This window comes from Bufo bufo, chromosome 1 (genome assembly GCF_905171765.1).
Source record: "Bufo bufo chromosome 1, aBufBuf1.1, whole genome shotgun sequence".
NCBI lineage: Eukaryota > Metazoa > Chordata > Amphibia > Anura > Bufonidae > Bufo > Bufo bufo.
Genome location: NC_053389.1, coordinates 108,273,489 through 108,293,589, shown reverse-complemented (window position 1 = coordinate 108,293,589; position 20,101 = coordinate 108,273,489). Strand labels below are relative to the sequence as shown.

Sequence of the window (20,101 nt, the reverse complement as noted above, 5' to 3'; positions counted from 1 at the left end):
ACTAATTAGAGCAACATGAAAGTACCTTCGTGTAAATGTACTATCAGAAGATTTATCAAGATTGACATTGCCATACGTAACCCTTGATCTACCGTGTGCCAGAGTGAGATGCGCCTAATTTATTAAAAGGGTTGTCACGAAACATATTCTACATTTTTCAAACCAGCACGTGGATCTGAATACTTTTGTAATTGCATGTAATTAAAAATTTAATATAGCCAGTGAGTTATTCAATAAAATGTATCTGTATAGCGCCACCTGCTGTTTGTTCTTTTCCTTATTTTTTGTTTGTCTCACCGAGCAGGTCGAACATGCTCAGTTTAAATCTTCAACTGCCACCAGCCATATGTACTGTTAGGAGCTGTGGCAGTTACAGGGAGAGAGCTGCAGCACAAAGGACGCGCCCCCTGAGCTTTCAGGCTGAAGATAATCTAGCAGAGCAATCGGAGCACTGAATGTGGAGATCTCTGGGCCTATGTGTGTTACAGGGCTGGTTCTAGCTTTGTTAGAAAGAGATTGTCATGTCCTATATGATGTATGATTTTCATCTTTTACATCAATCATGGCCTAACACCTTTAAGAGACAGATGCCTCATAATAAATTGGTCGCACCTCTTCCGTCCGTGTGGCAGAAACTTGAATCTGCACCAGCTGGACCTGGCGTCGACTTGAGCTATAACTTACACCAACTTTTTGGACGGTCATAGAGGGACACTTATGGTTCATTGCGTGAAAGTCCATTTTCCCTGCATATTTATACACTTTAATAGTTTTCTTAGCGCAAAATATCTCAAAAATTATCTGAACATAGAAATTTCTAAAATCCAAAATGCATCAAATAATGAAATAATATACAAGGTGGGGTCAATATTGTAAATGAAACAATGCAAATCTATTCTTCAGATTAAAAAGAGGGACATTCATGGAGAAAAGAGGGACCACCTCTTTTCTCATCAAGAAGTGTCAGGAAGCTCAAAAAGTCACAACTTGGCATAAATAGGGAATGTGCCATAATTTGAGATTTTTTTATCGCCACAAAAGTGGCTTTAAAGCATTGTTAAATCTCACCATTTGTATTAGAAACCTAGAAAAGATCATGCATACAACAGACTGTAGTTCACAAACTGCAGTCTTTAGTATGCATGGTCTTTTCTGGCTTTCTATACATACTCACTGGACATGTCACGGACGTTCCCGCGACAGATTGAAGGAGATCGGTGAGACTGGCAAGAAGTGGTTTGATCTGACATGTTTTCCGTTTTGGATCAAATGACGTCTGTGTTGTTTCTGGTGCTTACCACACCTTCTTTCCCCAGGTGTGGCTATCAGAGTCATTTAACCTTCTCTATTTATAGTTGCTTCTCCCACAATGCTGTGTGGTTTATAGCTTCTGTTTGGACCTTTGGATAGATTGTGGTTGGATCTCGGCTGAATTCCTGGTGCTTCCATTGCTCCTTTTGAAGTTAAGTATTTCCTTTCCCTTTTGTATTTTGTTTGGGTTCTGTGTGTTGCATTTCCCTATTGTTTGTATTAGGCCTGAAGGAGACTCCTGTTCATCCTTCCCTTTGGAGGAACAGGTAGTCTTGTCCCTGCCATTAGTACCAGAGTCCTATAGGGCTTGATAGGACTCTAGGTATTCCTGCGTATGAACTCACCTACCTTTGGGGTCTGTTCATACTGGTAGTCAGTCAGGATTTTGGTTAGGGTTTTCACTAGGAGGTGTCCATTTTCCTTCCCTATTTCTCAGGCCTAATTCCCTGTTCCCACCCTTCCCTCCTATGCTCGATGTGGAGTTTCCCTCCCACACCGAAGCGTGACAGGACATCACAAAATATATGTGAACATAGTCTAAGATGGTTGTAGACCTTTTTTGGTTTTGACAATGTAATGTCTATGGATCTGGCTCACCCTCAGCTAAAGGGTGCCCTAGGTGGCAAACTACGCTCTGTCAGGATGGATTTATACCTTCATTACCATGAGTAGCAACAATGCTCACTAAAGGGTCATAGAAGCCTTCTCCATTTATTTCCATCATAAAGCATTGCCGGAGATGTCTTCAGACAAAGGTGACAAAATGGAGGAGAAGTTGGCTAAAAGATGTCCATATGCCTTCTCTTTAAATGACCAAGTGCCAGTGGTCTATATGACTTTCCCTCTATATCGCACATATATCCTCATGATTTGCTTGTCTGGTTGCCGTGAGTGTGCAGAGTACACATCATGAGGCAGAGATGACTTCCTTTCATATTCTTTCTTTCCCGCTTGCTCACTTTTCCTATTGTTCTTCTTGCGTTGTGCTTTGGAACGCAATGAGAGAATTTGGACGAGCCCTCAAGGCTTTCGTTTCATCAGAACTTGTACTTCAAAGTCTCTGCCATCGTGTTTAGTCGTCAGTACGTTACATCACCGAGCTGATTCTGTCCTCATTAATTAGTCATGTAACACGCTGTAAGCCCATTATTTGCATCTTTTCTTCTTAATTAAAGGGACAGTGGATTTAAACATGGCCTAGTTTTAAAAGTGTGCTCTGTCTGTGACTTCTATAATGAGTAGGAGGAGGACTACACATCCCTATGAAGTTATTTCTGCCCTGCCAGTGGTATTGCAAAAAAAAAATTGTACCAAACCCACAAAGTCGAATATTCTAAATATTGATTGGACAATACAATCATCAAAAACTACAGCGGCAAATCTGGCTTCACATTGTTATATAGGTTTTAGAGAAATATTTGCATTATGTAGCCTAGTAGTGTCCACCAACCTGTGGGTGTCCAGCTGTTGCGAAATTACACTACCAGCTTGACCTGAATGTATGGGGAATGAAGTTCTGTGCTTAGAAATATTACCACCACCAAAACTACCCTAAACCTAATCAAGATACACACAAGAGATCACACAGAACCCCTAGAAAAAGTTCTGCAGCCCCTTAAAAATACAGTTCTTTCCTAAATGCTGCTTTTCACCACCACCTGCTTCAGGGTCACTTGGCCAACTCAGGTGGCCTAAACATCTCTGGAGCCTATACGTTCTTGTTTTTACTGTAGCTTGACCCCAAGAGGTGCTGTGTTACGACGGGTGTATGTCTTCCACTATAAATCCCCTGGTACAGTAAGTTGGCTCATATACAGTAGAGTTGGTGCCTGTTTACCTAGGAAACAATTGGGAGGTGGAAACTTTGGTGCTGATCCTGTTTACAGATCTTGAGAGGATGAGGTGTATGTGTGGTGTAGATGCATACCAAGACCCCTCTTAGCCAAGCATGTATGTGTTTTCAATGGGGAGAGAGGAAAACACAGTTGGCATTGGCTTCACTATGGGAGTTCTCCAGTAGATTGTTGGCTGGTTCTGTCAAAAAACTGGGCAGATTCTGTACATCAGCCTATTGTGAATGAGGGCCTTAAGGGATTAACCTGGAAAAGATAATGATGACTTATCCTCAGGATAAATTATCATTATCACATAAGCGGGGGTTCAAGTCCCAGCATCCCATCCAATCAGCTGTTTCAAGGATCCGCTGTGCCCACCGGAGCTCTGGTGACCGATGAAGGATCCCGGCAGCTTTCCAAGGACAGCGCCGTACATTGTACAGTGGCAGTGCTTGGTATTGCAGCTCTGCCCCATTGACCTGAATTGGGCTGAGCTGCAACTAGTCTATGTTACCGATATACAGTGATGTCACTGGCCTAGGAAGAGGCTGCAGCACTCAAGGCCTCTCCTAACAGTTGGTCGGCGGGGTGCCCGATTCTCGCACCCCTGCAGATCTGATACTGATGACTTATCCAGAGGAACACTAATGATTATCCCCTGGATATCCCCCTTAATGTTTATGGGCTCGGTTAAAGGCTTACATCAAAAGGAGGAACCCAGTTTTACTTTTGCCATTGAATCAATGCACCTCTGTGTACTGTCCTACCATAAAGTATATCTGTATGGACTTCAGAGTAAAGTAAGATGAGCAATAAAACTTATTGAAACATGAGAAGATGCTAACTAGATCTTCTCCTATTGATGTTTTTGATGGACTATAGTATACTTCCCATTGTTATTCAATATTTTTTTTTTTTGTGCATCTCGATGGACCAATAAAGATTTTTGTAGTTGCGGTTGGATGACAGAGAAATTCTCTCCTTCCTCCATGAAAGCCAATATGGCTGACAGGGACTCGCCGTTAGGCATCTGCTTTATGTCCTAGAAAAGAAGACTGTGAAGACTGTAAAGAGTTACTAAGCCATCACTGGAGACCTTGAGTGACCTTATGGCACCATGAAGTCCTGTAGTCATGTGAAGCTCCTATGACACTTGCTCACGCTCAACCACAGAGGAGTAACTTGAAGCTTTTAGGCCCCTATGACCTATCATTTATGGTACTGGTCCCATTTGGGCATTTTTAGAGTTGGGGTTGGATGACAGATAAACTCCCTCCTTCCCCCATAAAAGCCAATATGGCTGACAAGAAGTCACCATCAAGCAGCTGCTTTATGTCCAAGAAAATAAGACTGTGAAGAGTTACTACGCACAAAGAATCAGGAGCAGGTTTGCATTTTCAGTTCTGGCTGGAGATACACTTTCATGGACACGACCATCTGAAGCCATCACTGGATGGCACCAGGAAGTCCTGTAGTCATGTGAAGCTCTCATGAGACTTTCCCATGCTCAACCACAGAGGAGTAACTTGAAGCTTCTAGGCCCCATGACCTATCATTTATGGTACTGGTCCCATTTGGGCATTTTTAAAGTTGGGGTTGGATGACAGATAAACTCCCTCCTTCCCCCATAAAAGCCAATATGGCTGACAAGAAGTCACCGTCAAGCAACTGTTCTGGCTGGAGATACACTTTCATGGACACGACCATCTGAAGCCATCACCGGAGACCTTAAGTCTTTTATGGCACCAGGAAGTCCTGTAGTCATGTGAAGCTCTCATGAGACTTTCCCATGCTCAACCACAGAGGAGTAACTTGAAGCTTCTAGGCCCCATGACCTATCATTTATAGTACTGGTCCCATTTGGGCGGAAGGAACTTTTTGCCCCCTCAGGCTCCAGAGCCTGCAATCATAATGACTCCCTTGTCTCTCTCATGAGAAGCCTCATGGCGATTACATCACCATAAAGAAGGGAGACAGCGTGCTTGCCCTATATATGTCATGTGTACGTAACATATAAAGCATTATATGAAGTACAGAATTGAGCTAGTCTTCCTTTTGCAGCAAAATAGAAGGGGAAATAAAAGGATTTAGCTGGTAGCTCAATGTAATCTCCCCATTCTCAGAATGGAAAGAGCTGACGGCCAAGTCTCCAGCACTCAGCGATTGTAAAGGGCTCCAAGCCTCATCTCACTGCGTCAAAAGCAGCAGATCCCGAGGTTTAGAGATGGGAGGCAGCGGAAGGTCAGACAGCAAATCCTATCTAATTTCCTGATGACTTAATGTAAAAGGTTTAGCAAGAGACAGCAGGCTGGGAGTGGTGGGGGCATGCCTGGAGACGAGCTGCCACACAGGAAACGTTTGGATATGAACTAAACATCCACTGAGCTCTTCCTTATCTACCCTCAGAGCTATTGACTGGAAGGGGTCTTCCCTCATCCTGTCTCTGAAGGCATGATTAATGCAAAAGTCCTGGAGCGGAGGGGGGAGGAGGGCTTCCACGCTGATGGAGGCCTAGTAGTCTAGTTCTCACTTACAACACCTTCACAGCCATGTTGACAACCATCTACAGATTCACTGACAGCAAAAAATGAGGTCAGATTTTTCACTCGTCGGCGTATTGTAGGTTGCGCTGATTTGTAGCATCCACATTGGTAAAAAAAAAACGTTTTACATAGGACTGCATTTTAATACCTGAGTGGACACCTATCATACTGCTAAATCTGTATATATAATGCATGTCACACACCCTTTTTTCATATTGGTGGGCAGTCCAAATTGGCAGCAGGCAGGGCTAACACAAGTGGGCGGACCAGAAAAAACATCAGCTGTACCAACATTGGTGGTAGGAGGGGCCACTGCAAAAAATACAGCGTAGTACCCCTTTAAGACAATAACCGAGAGCTCCTTGACCCTTATATGCATCTCTATAGTCAGAAATGAAGCGCCATCATTTTATATACCGCCCTATAGTGATATGTGGAGCCAGGTTATTACATATTTAGTCCTATAGTGATAAAAGGAGCACCATAACTATATATTTATGCAGTCCTATAGTGATATACGGTTCACCTGAATTATATATACAGCCCTATTGTGATATATGTAGTAGCATTATCAACCATATAGCCCTATAGTAGTACATGGCGTCCCATATACAGTACAGGGCTATTATATAATGATACTAGGCAGAGGTTGTGGCTCACACGTAGACTGTGCCCGTTCTTTTTACAAATCTATATAACTAATGTAATGTCTGTACGGATAAGGAGCAGTTCTAGTGTTTGGGGGGCAGCTGTCCTAATAACTTCATAACCTCACAGGCCCATTGGAATTTCTTCCTGTGGAGCTCGTGCTTACACTTATGTCCGACTGTAGGGTTCTGTAGAGATCCTGAATTTGTTGTCTGGCCCCTCATGGCACTCTCCCATGGGTTCACCATATCTGTCTGTGCATTAGGGCTCATGCCCACGGCAGTAGCCATTTTTGCGTTCTGCAAAACAAGGATACCGGCCGAGATCCTGCCGCCATTTATTTATTTATTTTTTTTGAATCCTTCACAAATGTTCTATCCAAAACGGACAAGAATAGGACATGTTCTATTTTTTTTTTTTTTTTTGCAGGGCCGCGGAACGGACTTACAGATAAGTGCTGAGGTGAATGGGTCCGCATGCAATCTTCAAAAAATGCGGATCTGAAGCATACCAAAACCACAGTTGTGTGCATGAGTCCTAACAGCCGGTTCAGACCTGAGCGTTTTACAGCGCGTTCCTACGCGCTGTAAAACGCTCAACAAGGAGAAACCAATGCTTTCCTATCGGCATTGTTCTCACCTGGGCGTTTTACAGCGCGTACGATCGCGCTGTAAAACGCCAGATGCCCCAAGAAGTTCAGGAGCTTCTTTGGGGCGTAGTGTCGCGCGTACATAGACTTCCGGAAACGCGCGACAATGGGCGTTCGCTTGTCTCCGCGGCGCGATTGTAAACGCCCGTACAATCGCGCATACAGAGCGTACGTTCAGTACGCTCTGGTGTGAACCCAGCATTAGTGTTGGACTTGGGTGCCAGACCAGTGAGATATATACAATGCAGAAGTATTTTCCCCCTTGAGGCGTCCATGTAATCAGGGTCGGACTGGCCCACCAGGGTACCAGAGGATCCTCCGGGGGGCCCAGGCTCTGATGCAATAGTGGGCCCCAAAGGTCCAGAGAAAACAAGCCCATATGCAGCTGCCTTTGGAACCAATGATGGTCCACTAGGGACTATTTCTTTGTTTCAAAACCCATTAGACATTATTGATGACATAAGGGTTGTATGTATGCCATAGTGAGTAATACCTTTATGGTAATGATCAGTAGCCTACATGAACCTGACAGGGCCGGTCCGGTGACGCATCACATTTTGGTTTTGTGACATTATGTCCGCATATCTATATAATTGATCTATTTGCCGCCTGCCATAATATGATGCATATTCATGCAGCATTTCTGTGTCGTGACTCCTATCAGCTTAGCTGCCCTCTTCCACTAGACTACTGTCCTCATCCTCCAACACTTGAAAATCGTTTATATAAAATGGACAACAAGCACAGATAAGGACGTTACTCAGCGTGGCTGTTCTTTTTTTTGGAGGGCCCCTCAGCCTTCGCTCGTGTGAATCCGTCTCCTGGACTCTGTTCCTGAGGCTGAATCCTTAATGAGTCAACACAGATCGCTGACAATTCAAAGCATCTGACGGAGCTGGCGTGCGGCTTTGTTTGCATATGTATGACTTTGAAGTTAGAAAACCGCGGGCCAATGTGAGAGTCCAACAACGTGTCTGACAGAGAGGATGGAGCAGAGCTGGATTTGCTATTATTACCCTGTTTATTTTGTGCATTATGATAATTTAGTAGGTTTATGTGCAGGATAACAGATAACATATTATATCAAAATCCTCTCTGCTGCATTGACGCACACAGCTCGTCTGTCTCTGTGTGTATGCACTGCTATGTATATGTAATTTATCACTAAAAACAACCCCAGTCCTATAATCTCTGCATTTTATTAGTCACCATGTGCCTTGAAGAGGACCTTTCACCACTCCTGACATGCCTGTTTTAATATCTTCATGCATTCCCCATGTAATAACAATTCTGGAGCCTCTCTTCTTATGGCTCTATGTTGTGCCATTCCTTTATTATTTCTACTAGAAGTTATGACTGAATTGCTAGAAGTCTGCAGTAAGGGTACAGAGGGGTGGTAACAAGTTGGGGTGTGTCCGTGCACAGATTCACTCTATCCAATCAGTGCTGCAATTTTCAGACTGTGCAGGTACACCCCCCAAGTGGTTACCACCCCTCTGTACCCTTCCTGCAGACTGCTAGCAATTCATTCATAACTTCTAGTAGAAATAATAAAGGAACAGCACACCATAGAGCCATAAGAATAGATGCTCCAGAATTGTTATCACATGGGGAATGCATGAAGCTCTTACAATATGCATGTCAGGAGCGGTGAAAGGCCCTCTTTAAAGGGGTTGTGCCACCATTATATGTTATTTTAATATAATTCAGTAAACTAGCTACTTTTGTAATTTATTTAATGTTACAAAAAAAATTCCAGTTGTGAGATATTATTTATACTTATTATAATGGTGCCCTCTGTTTACTCTGTATAGCAATGTACACGTCCGCTTACTGAGGTGGTCACATGTGCTTAATATTTATGCTTCAACTGCCGCCAGCCATATCTACTGTTAGAAGCTGTTGCAGTGAGAGAGCTGCAGCAGAAAGGACACACTCCATAGCTGTGATGGGGAAAGAGCCACACCAGGATGGAAACACCCCCTGCCCTGAAAGAAGAGGAAGCTTTGCTGTACCAGTGTTCGGGACAGTGATGAAGTATGTCCAGTTAGCATCATTAAAGTGGTTATCCCATGATTAATGTAAAAAATTATAATCAGACGTCATATAGCACATGGCAATCTCTTTCTAACAAAGCTAGAACCAGCCCTGTACCTCACATGGATCCAGAGATCTCCCCATTCATTGCTCTGCTAGATTTATATCAAGCTGGCAGCTCAAGGGGAGTGTCTTTTCTTCTGGAGCTCAGGGGGCGTGTCCATGCTCTCCCTATCACAGCCCAGGAGGCAGGTGGCGGATGAAACTGAGCATGTGCGGCCTTCTCAGAGAGCAGGACAAAGAAATAAGAAAAAAAAACAGCAGGTGGCGCTATACAGGTACATGTTATTGAATAACTTGGTGGCTATACAAAATGTTTAATTACATGCAATTACAAAAGTATTCAGATCTGCCTGCAGGTTTGAAAACTGTAGAATATCATTCATGGGACAACCCCTTTAAATCTCTGCTTAAAGTATGAGGGCAGATAAGCCTCCCGGACTGGATAGCCCATCCTCTGTTACTGGCTCATCGATCAGCATCTCTAAAAAAAACAAGTAACATCAGACAAGTCATTGATGGACTCATTTTCATGATTATTGATTCACCCCACAAAGTAACTGCCCCCCCCCCCCCCCCCCATGGGTAGATGAATGTCACACTTGATCTTCTCTCTGACCGAACTTGGCAGCTGCACAAACTTCACTAATCCTTATTGCAAGCTGTTATTAGCGGTTATGTGCCATTAATCACAGGACAGCCTGTCCTAGTATCTGAGCTGACGAGTAGCCTCCATTATACAGTCAGGCCCTAGAGGCGTAGCCTAAAGCCTCATTCACACGTCAGTGTTTGGTCAGTGATTTCCATCAGTGACTGTGAGCCAAAACCAGGACAGGAGCCTCCACAGACATAAGGTATAAGGGAAAGATCTGCACGTGTTCTGTGTTTAGAGCCGCAACTGGTTTTGGCTCAAAATCACTGATGGAAACCACTGACCAAACACTGAAGTGTGAAAGAGGCTTAAAGTGGACCTTTCATATATATATATTTTTTTTATTCTAGATAAATACCTTTACTTGCGGGGTACCCCCCGCTGATGCTGCCAGTGGCGTACTGCCAATATAGGCAGACCACGCAGCTGCTATGGGGCCCGTGGCACGGGGGGCCTGGAGCGAACGGAAGGCCCCGCCCATATGTCATCTGTTCCGTTTCAGGCCCTGCTTGCTTCCCCTATGCTCGGTCAGCGCTCACGCGCTGCCCGCCTGCCTCAACAGCCACCCACCGTACCGGACTGGAGAACAGTCTATCATTGAACACAGCCAGGCCGCCCCCCCAGCATCACTGCCGCCGGCCCAGAAAAAACACTTGCCTGCCCCTGATGTGTGCCACAGCCGAGCTGCCCACAGTAAGAAGAGTCAAAAAAGTTTGTGGGTATTCGTGATGGGGGGAGAGCAGCATCAAGCAAGCAGAGTCCCTGTGGGGTTGGGGGGGACACTGTAGGCTCATAGATAGAGGACTCAGGACAGTGTGCTCCCCCCCCCCCCATGAACTCTGCTTGCTGATAGAGGACAGAGTGCCCAGCCAGCACAGCTTCACATCCCCACTCAGGGTTATGCACATTATGCAGCAGCAGCAGCAAGGAGTTAAAGGTGTTATCCAAACCCTATAATGCCCCCCAAAATGCCCAGGCACCTCATACAGGTAATACTTCGCCCGCTCTCCGGCAACCGCATCCCTCCTAATGCCCACACGGCCGCCACTGCATCCCCCCGTCGTGCAGAGATGAAAACATCCGGAGATTTGGGGGGGGGGGGGGCATCAATAGCAGGCCATGATGGGAATGAGCCTCCCTAGCATCGCGAGTGACGCTAGGGAGGCTCATTTCCGTCGCAGCCTGCTAATAGCTGCACCTCTTCCCCACCGGGCATTGGTATTAGTATTACCTGTATGTGGTGCCCAGAATTTTGGGGGGCATTATAGGGGTTGGATAACCCCTTTAACCATTAGGATACCGGAGGTTTTTTCATTTTTTTCATTTTCATTTTTCTTCCCCATCTTCCTTGACCCATAACTTTTTTTTTTTTTTGTTAACCTATCTATTTGAGGGCTTATTTTTTGCAGGACAAGTTGTACTTTAATATGGCATACAATGTAGTGGGAAGCAGGCAAAAAATTCCAAATGGGGTGGAATTGGAAAAATATATATTTTTCTCCACCGTTTTACGGGTTTTGCTCCTATGGCATTCCCTCTGCGGCAAAACTGACCTGTTCCCCTTCATTCTGTGGGTTAGTAGGAATACAACGGGGGGGGGTGGCAGGGGAGGAGCCAAGGGCAGGTGGTTGGATGGGCCAGGGGTGGGTAGTGGGCGGAGTTATGGGTGCCCAATTCAGATTCTTGCTATGGGGTCCAATGATTTCTATGTACCCCCCGCGGATACTGCCACCCTGCCTGTTTTTTAAAAATATCGCTCCTACGCCCCGCTGTGCGTCCCTGTAGTTTTCCCACTCAGTATGTTAATACTGAGCATCGGTACAGGAAGAAGGAGACTCCCATTGAGAAACCCCGGCGTCTCCTCCTCCCTGTACCGATACTCAATATTAACATACTGAGCAGGAAAACTACAGGGGTGTAGGAGCGATATTTAAAAAAAACAGGCAGGGTGGCAGCATCAGTGGAGGGTACCCCGCAAGTAAAGGTATTTATCTAGAATAAAAAAAAAAAACATGAAAGGTCCGCTTTAAATGCTGCAAATTCTCCACCTTTACAATGCATAGGCCCGCCATGAATCTTACAGCCCATTTCAGGCTTTTTTGGCCAGAACCACTGTAGATTTTCTGCACCGTACCATAAGGACAATTTTCCATCAGTGGAATCAGTACTGCCTCTGACTCGATTGTGTTTCATCCATATGGCATCAGTATGTCTTACGTTTTTCACGTCTGGCCTGAGAATCGGACCAAAGTAGTGTGTGTAGACTAATGGTCCGTCTGTAAAATAGGACGCGTGAGATGGCTCATTGACTGTAATGTGTCTGAGTTCAGTCCCTGTGCTGTCCATTAGAAAGGTATTGTTTTAATCAGCATGATCAACCCTACCAGGGATGATCATGCTGACAGATACTCTGCTATATTCTTATCAGTTTGATAAGAACTTAGCTTTGGGCCAACTGTGCAGACAATTATTTGGAACAAACCATTTCTTCTGGATAATTGCCTGCTCATTTAGCATTCATCTCCTCTGTATGGGGAGGAGCAATTGTTACTGCAATTACTTATCCCCATACTGATTACACAGGACTGCCCAGAAACAATGATTTCAGTAACCACATCAACAATGCGAATACTCGTTCATCAGGTGATTGGGGGCACCATTATACAGCACAGTTATTGGGATGGAGCTCTCCTAGGAGCCCCCTCCCTCTTACTGCCTAGATGCCGTGGTCACTATTGACTGCGGCATCTAGGGGCTGAAATGGCCTGTATTGGAGTTTTCTCTGTTCCGGGACTTTACAGAGGGAACCCAGCTGTCCGTTCCAGGCTCCTGCAGTGCTATAAGCTGTAATGCTGCAGATATTACCCCCACCTGCAAGGGCGAGGCTAGTATTGATTTTCATCAGAATTGTGCTTCCCTCTCCCGGTCTCCTTAGTCATATTCTAAGCCTGTGTGATTACATCAGCCTGTTCCCTGGGACACTCCTGATGTCATGGAGGAGGAAGGTCTTGGCAGGCAGTGTCCGTCATATTTCCTAATACAGTTTCCCACTGGATGGACGCATCTTTGTGACTTTTAGGTGCTCCTCTATAGGGGCCATATGCCTATATTCAGAAATTGAAACACCACTCGAAGGAAGTGAAACACAATTATTGGTCGTTTACTCAAATTAACGCAAGACAAGAGCAACGTTTCAAGCCCTTCTTCAGGCGGATCAGTGGTGTCTGTAGAATCGGGTGTAGCCTAATACAGTGTCGGTAAAAATCTGTGGAGCTTTCTGCCTTGAACAAAAGCATTAGGTTTTTACCTAAACAAACACCACACTTTTTTGTTTTTTACGCCTTATGTTACGTTTTTTCTTATTATTAGTTGTCGGTGTGTTGTGATTTTAAATATTTCTAATCCCATATACAACATGAAGAAGGTAAAATGAGCATCCCCAGGATTTTTCTATAGTAAACATGCACGTGTTGAGCTTAATTACACTGTCACTTGTGACTAATTTTCCATTGTTTACATACCACATGTCACTACAAAAGTGGCGCGCACGTGTGGGCGACAGTGCCTTCTGTTTAAAAGTGTGAATGTTTGCTGCCCTCTGCTGGACTCGTTTAGAATTGCATTGTCCTTCACACACTTCTGTTAAGGGCTCATTCACATGACCCTATGAATGAGTCTGCATCTGTTCCGCAATTTTGCGGAACGGGTGCGGACCCATTCATGTCAATGGGACCACAAAAGATGCGGACAGCGCACCGTGGGCTGTCCGCATCCGTAGTTCTGTCACGCGGCTCCGCAAAAAAGATTGAGCATGTCCTATTCTCATAGGTATTTTCTATCGCCGTGGCGGCCATGTGCGGAATGCTCACGAGTCAGTATCCGTGTTTTAGCAGATCCGCAATTTGCGGACCGCAAAACACTGCGGTCGTGTGATTGTAGCCTAATATGTAGTCTGTGCTTTCATTATTATATATTATTATAACATTTAAATGATTATCACCTGTAAATACAAGACTTTAAATTGACTTCTTCTGACAAGGTGGGGGGGTGGCTATGGCGGCATTAACTTCCACAGAGGTCATAAACCTTCAAATCTGTTCAGTTGTACAATGATGTATACCTTCTCCTGGGCTGTCGACATTCAGGAAAATGACAAGTTGACAACCCCTTTAAGAGCATTTATGGTGGCTATATAGGTTGTGAGCTGACTTTCCAAGAAACAAATATAACTAAAATGGCTGTATAGAATAAAACAGAAATTGATGGAGTCATCTATTAATACCATTTTTTTAGACTCCATCATATATGCCATTATATATACCGTAGACACTATCACATTAGTGTATAGTAATACATGGAGATTATGATGTCCAGGAGCAAAACTTCAATTGGTGACCATCTTGGGCTTCCATTCCACCACCACTCCAGTATACTGTACAATAAGGAAGGAGCCAGCTTACACCTCAGAATTCAGTTTGCCTACAAGGGCTCTTTGCATGGATATATCCAGTGAGACATTTGTATATCCAGTAGGTAAGTCTTTACCACCCCTAAGGTATGTAGGGCAAATGTAGGAGAGACTATGGGGAGGTTGTAGAGCCAACATGAGAAGTATCCAGTGCCCTTGGACCCCATCACAGCCATTGGTGATTGGAGGACCAATGCATAGTCTTTTAAATATGCTTCTTATCTTAAGCACCTATGAAGCCATTTAAATGTCATTATAGGGGGTCCAGGACCCCTCCCCTCTTTATGAGTCAGGTTTAAGAGCCGTTTTGCCGAACTGACCTTAATGGCTGCCATTTAATGCTAAATTCACCTGAAAGGATGTGGCCTCCACCAGTAAAATAAGTTGTTTGCAGGGGGTGTCAGGAGTCGGACTCACGCCGATCAGCTACCACGTTGCCTTCTATATAAAGGGGGTTGTGCTGAGAATGATAGTAATTTATAATGTGAACTAGGAAGTTGCCAATGTTTATTAGTGGTCTTATTCACATTCATTAGTTACATTATGTGAGCGTTGTTCTCATATTCAGTTTTTCTTTTGCTTTTGCAGGTATTTTTCCGCTCTTGTTAGTTGTGCACTTTCAGCTGATTTTCTAGATATATGTACATTGTGACCTCGGTCTTCCTGTATGTGGTCATCTGGTTGAGACTAAGCACTGTATGTTGTTTAGTACATGACAATAACTCGGTATTGCTTTCTTGCAGATCCTTTTCGATCAGGCACAGCGCTCTGTACGACAGCAGCTCCACACCTTTGTTAAAGAGTGAGTGCATTTCCTTCTTCTTGATGTGCAGTAGGTACAACAATGCGTATTGCTAAAATGTTACCAGCAGAGCGCTAGTTTTCCTTCCTAAGGGCCACCAGTCGGATGTGTGAATTGCACTATTGCCTCGTATGGGTCCACATGCTGTCTGTTGCACACGGGGCAATCCATAACAGGCCACCATGCTGATAAGCTGCAAGGTCATTAGTCATATATTGTATGCAGGGTCTGCGGGGAGTTATTCTGCCTCCTTTACATAAGCCGACTGTGCAGGCAATTATCAGGAATGGACCATTCGTTCCCGATAATTGCCTGATTGTGAGCGGAGGGGACAGCTGCGTTTACATCATGCAGTCAGCAGATGTCAGTCTACTGCCCAGAAACCATGATTTTGCCGTCCACAATAACGTCCTTGCATGCTCACTCATCGGAAGATTGGCGGCACCTTTACACAGGGCAATTATCGGGAATGAGCTCCTTCACAATAACCGCCGGATCATCGGCTCGTATAAAGGGCCTTTAGATTGAATGATCTTTCTTGCAGATTGTATTGCCATTTTTATAACACTTAGCCCTTCTCCTCAACGGGGATCACAATCTAATTTAAAAGACCCTCAAACACCCTGGGGCCAATGTCATAGAAAGCATCTACCCTGTTAGATTTTGGGAAGTTTGGTTTGGTTTTTGGCAGGTGGGAGAAAATGTGCACAAGTGCATTGAGAACAGACAGACTCCATACAGATGTTGGTCTTGGTCAGATTTGAACCCAGGACCCTTAGGCCCCTTTCACACGTTTTTTTTTTTTTCCGTGTAGCATTCGTTTTTATAACCGATGTCCCTTGGATAGCAATGCAACCAAGGCATTTCAATGGCGTAATGTACTCTTTAGTTATTTTAACCAATCCGTCTATCTGTTCCGATATTTTTAGAACATGTCCTATTCATGTCTGTTTTCACTGATCCGAGCCCCCCATTAAAGTCTATCGGATCAGTGAAAAACCGAATACACTCTAAAGCAAAAAGCGGATACGGATCGAAAACTGAAGCAGAAACCATATTGGTCATGTGCAAGAGGTTTTAAAGTGCTAAAAATACGAGGTGCACAACACACAATCGCAAATCTTACACGCACGCATGTACACACGTATATACACAAAGGACACACAATAAACACATATACATACTAAACACAGTACATTCATATATACATGCAGTATATAGCGCAGTCATAGCGTCATAGTTTCACATTACATACACAAACTACACATTCGTCCATAAAACAGCCACAGATATCCTATAATGGGGTCTACTACACTATTGATGGGGGGGGGGGAGAGCTTAAAGGGGTTTGTCATCGGGACCCATTGCTATCTCCAGAACGGTGCCCCCGAAATGAAGGAGGGTGCACTGCGCATGCGCGCCATGCTGTCCATTCACTGCTATTTTCAGAACTCCCATAAGGGTGATCGGAGGGTGGTTGCGCTTGTGCGTTGCGCCCTCCTTCACTTTGGGGGCACCGTTCTGGAGATGGGAGCAGGTCTCACAGGTGGGACCCACAACTACCTGATATTGATGGCAAGTCCTAGCGATATGCCATCAGTGTCTGAGATAGGACGACCCCTTTAAGGGATATGGTTTGAGGCCTCCTATTGCAGATAGGTCAGATAACAGAGGGCATAAGCACAGCCTTAGGACATCTGCAATGTCAGGCAAGCTGCATCCTCTCTTGTATTTGTACGTAAGTTTATTTAATAATAAAAAAATAATAATAATTAAAAATAACGTTAATTTAATAATCTGAATAATTAGTGAGAGAGAACTTCCATGTGGGAGAAGTCCTTTCCTTGCTGTGAGGCTCCTCTGCAGCAGCTGAGCAGGTTCTCCAGCTCCATGGATGTATGTAGGCCACAGAGCGGCTCCATCGCTGGCAGGCGGAGGGAGACAGTTTCCATAGTAACGGGTAATTAAGTGAGAATCTGTCAGAAGCAGAAGCTCTGTGTTTATGGGGGAGGGGGACTTAAACTCTCTTGACATCTTCCACGCTTACTTTTCTTCCTTCCTTCCTGTGCGCCTCTCCAGTCAGACGTGTCCATGGTTTACACTCGAACAGTGCGGTGTACACAAGATGTCAGCCTATACGTAGGGAAATATATGGTCCCATAAGAGCAGGCTGAGGGGAGCGATAAGACCACCTCTGTGATTCTGCTCGTCAAGGTCGGCAGATCATTTTTGGGGTCAATACATTTTGCCGCTCTTCTTGATATATCCGTGCTGGCGGTTCAGCTCTGTGATCAGTGAAGCACAGGATGGGGATCGGCAGCTCATCCACGGCGCATCCGTTGTAAATCCGCAGCAGCAAAATCCAGACATTTCGGGATTTTGTGGCTGAATTCATAACGGAAATACAGTCGATTTCATCCGCTGCGTTTCAGATCTACATTAATGCTGCAGGTTTTATCAAGTTGGGTGCAGATCTCGTTTAGAAAATTTTCCTCAGCGTGCGGGTGAGGGTTGTTATCTATTAATATTGTCTTAAAGGGGTTGTCAGGGAAGTTAAGAAGTGAAGCAGGAGAAAAAATGATAGGCCAGGGATTTTCCAGGTAATGTGTTTTTTTTTTTAATCTGTATTTCCTGCTGTTAACTTAAAGGGGTTGTCCCAGGAAATATATTCTGCACTTTTTAAACCAGCACCTGGATCTGAATACTTTTGTATTTGCATGTAATTAAAAAATGAGTGTAGCATCTGAGTTTTTTCATAAAATGTACGTGTATAGCGCCACCTGCTGTTTCTATTCCATATTTCTCTGGTCACCTCACTGATGCACATGATCACTTCCATTTCTAACTGCCACCAGCCATATCTACTGTTAGATGGTGACAAAATATTTAAAGAACACAATCATATAGCAATTGCCTCAGCTTTCTTCCAGTGCCACTGGAAGTTCCAGGGTCGAGCTCATAGGTTTACCAGTGGCATGCCTAGAGTGTTTGGCACCCAGGGCGGATCCTTTCTCTGGCACCCCCTAATACTTAAAAATAAGTTGTGCCCCATTGCCCTCATTGTACAACCTTCACAGTATTTTTGTCCAGATATGTGCCCCCCCCCCCACAGTAGTTATGCCCATATTGTGCCCCCTCACGGTAGTTGTGCCCACACTGTGCCCCCACACAGTATTTGCCCTTACTGTACAATTTTTACAGTAGTTATGCTCACATTGTGCCCCCTTAAAGTACTCATATCTTCATTGTGCCCCCTCACAGTAGTTATGCCCTCTTTGTGCCACTTTCACAGTAGTAATGCCCTCTCTGTGCCCCTTCACAGTAGTAATGCCCTCTCTGTGCCCCCTTCACAGTAGTAATGCCCTCTCTGTGCCCCCTTCACAGTTGTAATGCCCTTTCTGTGCCCCCTTCACAGTTGTAATGCCCTCTGTGCCCCTTCAGAGTAGTTATGCCCTCACTGTGCCCCTATAACAGTAGTAATGCACTCTGTGCCCCTTCACTGTAATAATGCCCACTCTGTGCCCCCTTCACAGGAGTAATGCCCTCTGTGCCCCCTTCACAGGAGTAATGCCCTCTGTGCCCCCTTCACAGGAGTAATGCCCTCTGTGCCCCCTTCACAGGAGTAATGCCCTCTGTGCCCCCTTCACAGGAGTAATGCCCTCTGTGCCCCCTTCACAGGAGTAATGCCCTCTGTGCCCCCTTCACAGGAGTAATGCCCTCTGTGCCCCCTTCACAGGAGTAATGCCCTCTGTGCCCCCTTCACAGGAGTAATGCCCTCTGTGCCCCCTTCACAGGAGTAATGCCCTCTGTGCCGCCTTCACAGGAGTAATGCCCTCTGTGCCCCCTTCACAGTAATAATGCCCCAATAGAAATTAATGATGTGCTGGACTGACTTGCGCACTACCACTCCATTCAGAGAGGATCGTAGGAGTACCAGAGGTCGGACCACTATGATCCAATCTTTATGACTCAGACAGTAATAATTGTGATAGGATAACCCCTTTAAACTCCTAGTTAACCCCTTTGAATAGATTGTCGGCAAGCTGATTGCTAACAAGCATTCGTAGTAACGCTAGTTAGCAATGATCTGGCAGTGTAATACTGCCGCCGATTACCTGATGAATGAGCAAACGCTCATTTTTTTGGGCAATCAAGATTTTTAAGCATGCTCAAAAATCCTTGTTTGTCGGCAGCAAATTGTGCAGTGTAATCAGCAAACAACGATTCAGTATCTGGACAAGCGGTGGCGTTGGCGATCGCTCCTCCCCATACTGTGGAGGAGATCGCTGCATGTAATAGCAGCGGTTTCCTCAGCTACATCTCTGTAGGTAATGCAGCCCTTGGACCTCTTTGGGATGACTACCTAAAATTGCATTGAAAATCGGTCTTCAAGCGGGTAGCCTTCTCCAAGGAAATGGGCAGTATGTATAATATATGCTGGTCATTTGGAGAGGCATCTCTGTAGAATAACAAAATTCTGATTGCGAGCAGCCACCACTAGGTGGAGTTTTGGAGCTTTATGCTAGGTTAGGCTACGTTCACATCTTTGTTAAAGGTTCTGGCAGGAGCCTCAGATTCTGGGGGGAAAAAATGACAAAATGCTGGTATGCATGCCTATTTAGTCAATGGGATCCATAAAGCGCTGTCCGTGTCCGGCTTATGCTGGCTCAGGCAATTCCAGTTTCCTGTTCCTATGCTGGAAAAGGATTATTAATCTGCTATGGTCAGAACTCTGGAACATAAACATAGAATGTGTCGGCAGATAAGACCCATTTGGCCCATCTAGTCTGCCCAATATACTGAATACTATGAATAGCCCCTGGCCCTATCTTATATGAAGGATGGCCTTATGCCTATCCCATGCATGCTTAAACCCCTTCACTGTATTTGTAGCTACCACTTCTGCAGGAAGGCTATTCCATGCATCCACTACTCTCTCAGTAAAGTAATACTTCCTGATATTACTTTTAAACCTTTGCCCCTCTAATTTAAAACTGTGTCCTCTTGTGGTAGTTTTTCTTCTTTTAAATATGCTCTCCTCCTTTACCGAGTTGATTCCCTTTATGTATTTAAAAGTTTCTATCATATCCCCTCTG

At 44.8% G+C, this 20,101-nt stretch overlaps 1 protein-coding gene across 4 annotated transcripts in view; it reads left to right on the top strand.

The window, feature by feature from the left end:
* ACAP3 (ArfGAP with coiled-coil, ankyrin repeat and PH domains 3) overlaps positions 1-20,101 on the top strand; it is a 156,682-nt gene that overhangs the window by 82,371 nt on the left and 54,210 nt on the right. For all 4 annotated transcript variants that reach the window (XM_040427696.1, XM_040427715.1, XM_040427704.1 and 1 more), the window contains exon 5: positions 14,947-15,005. In XM_040427696.1, coding sequence (XP_040283630.1) covers positions 14,947-15,005 — 59 coding nt within the window. The remainder of the gene's footprint in view (positions 1-14,946; positions 15,006-20,101) is intronic.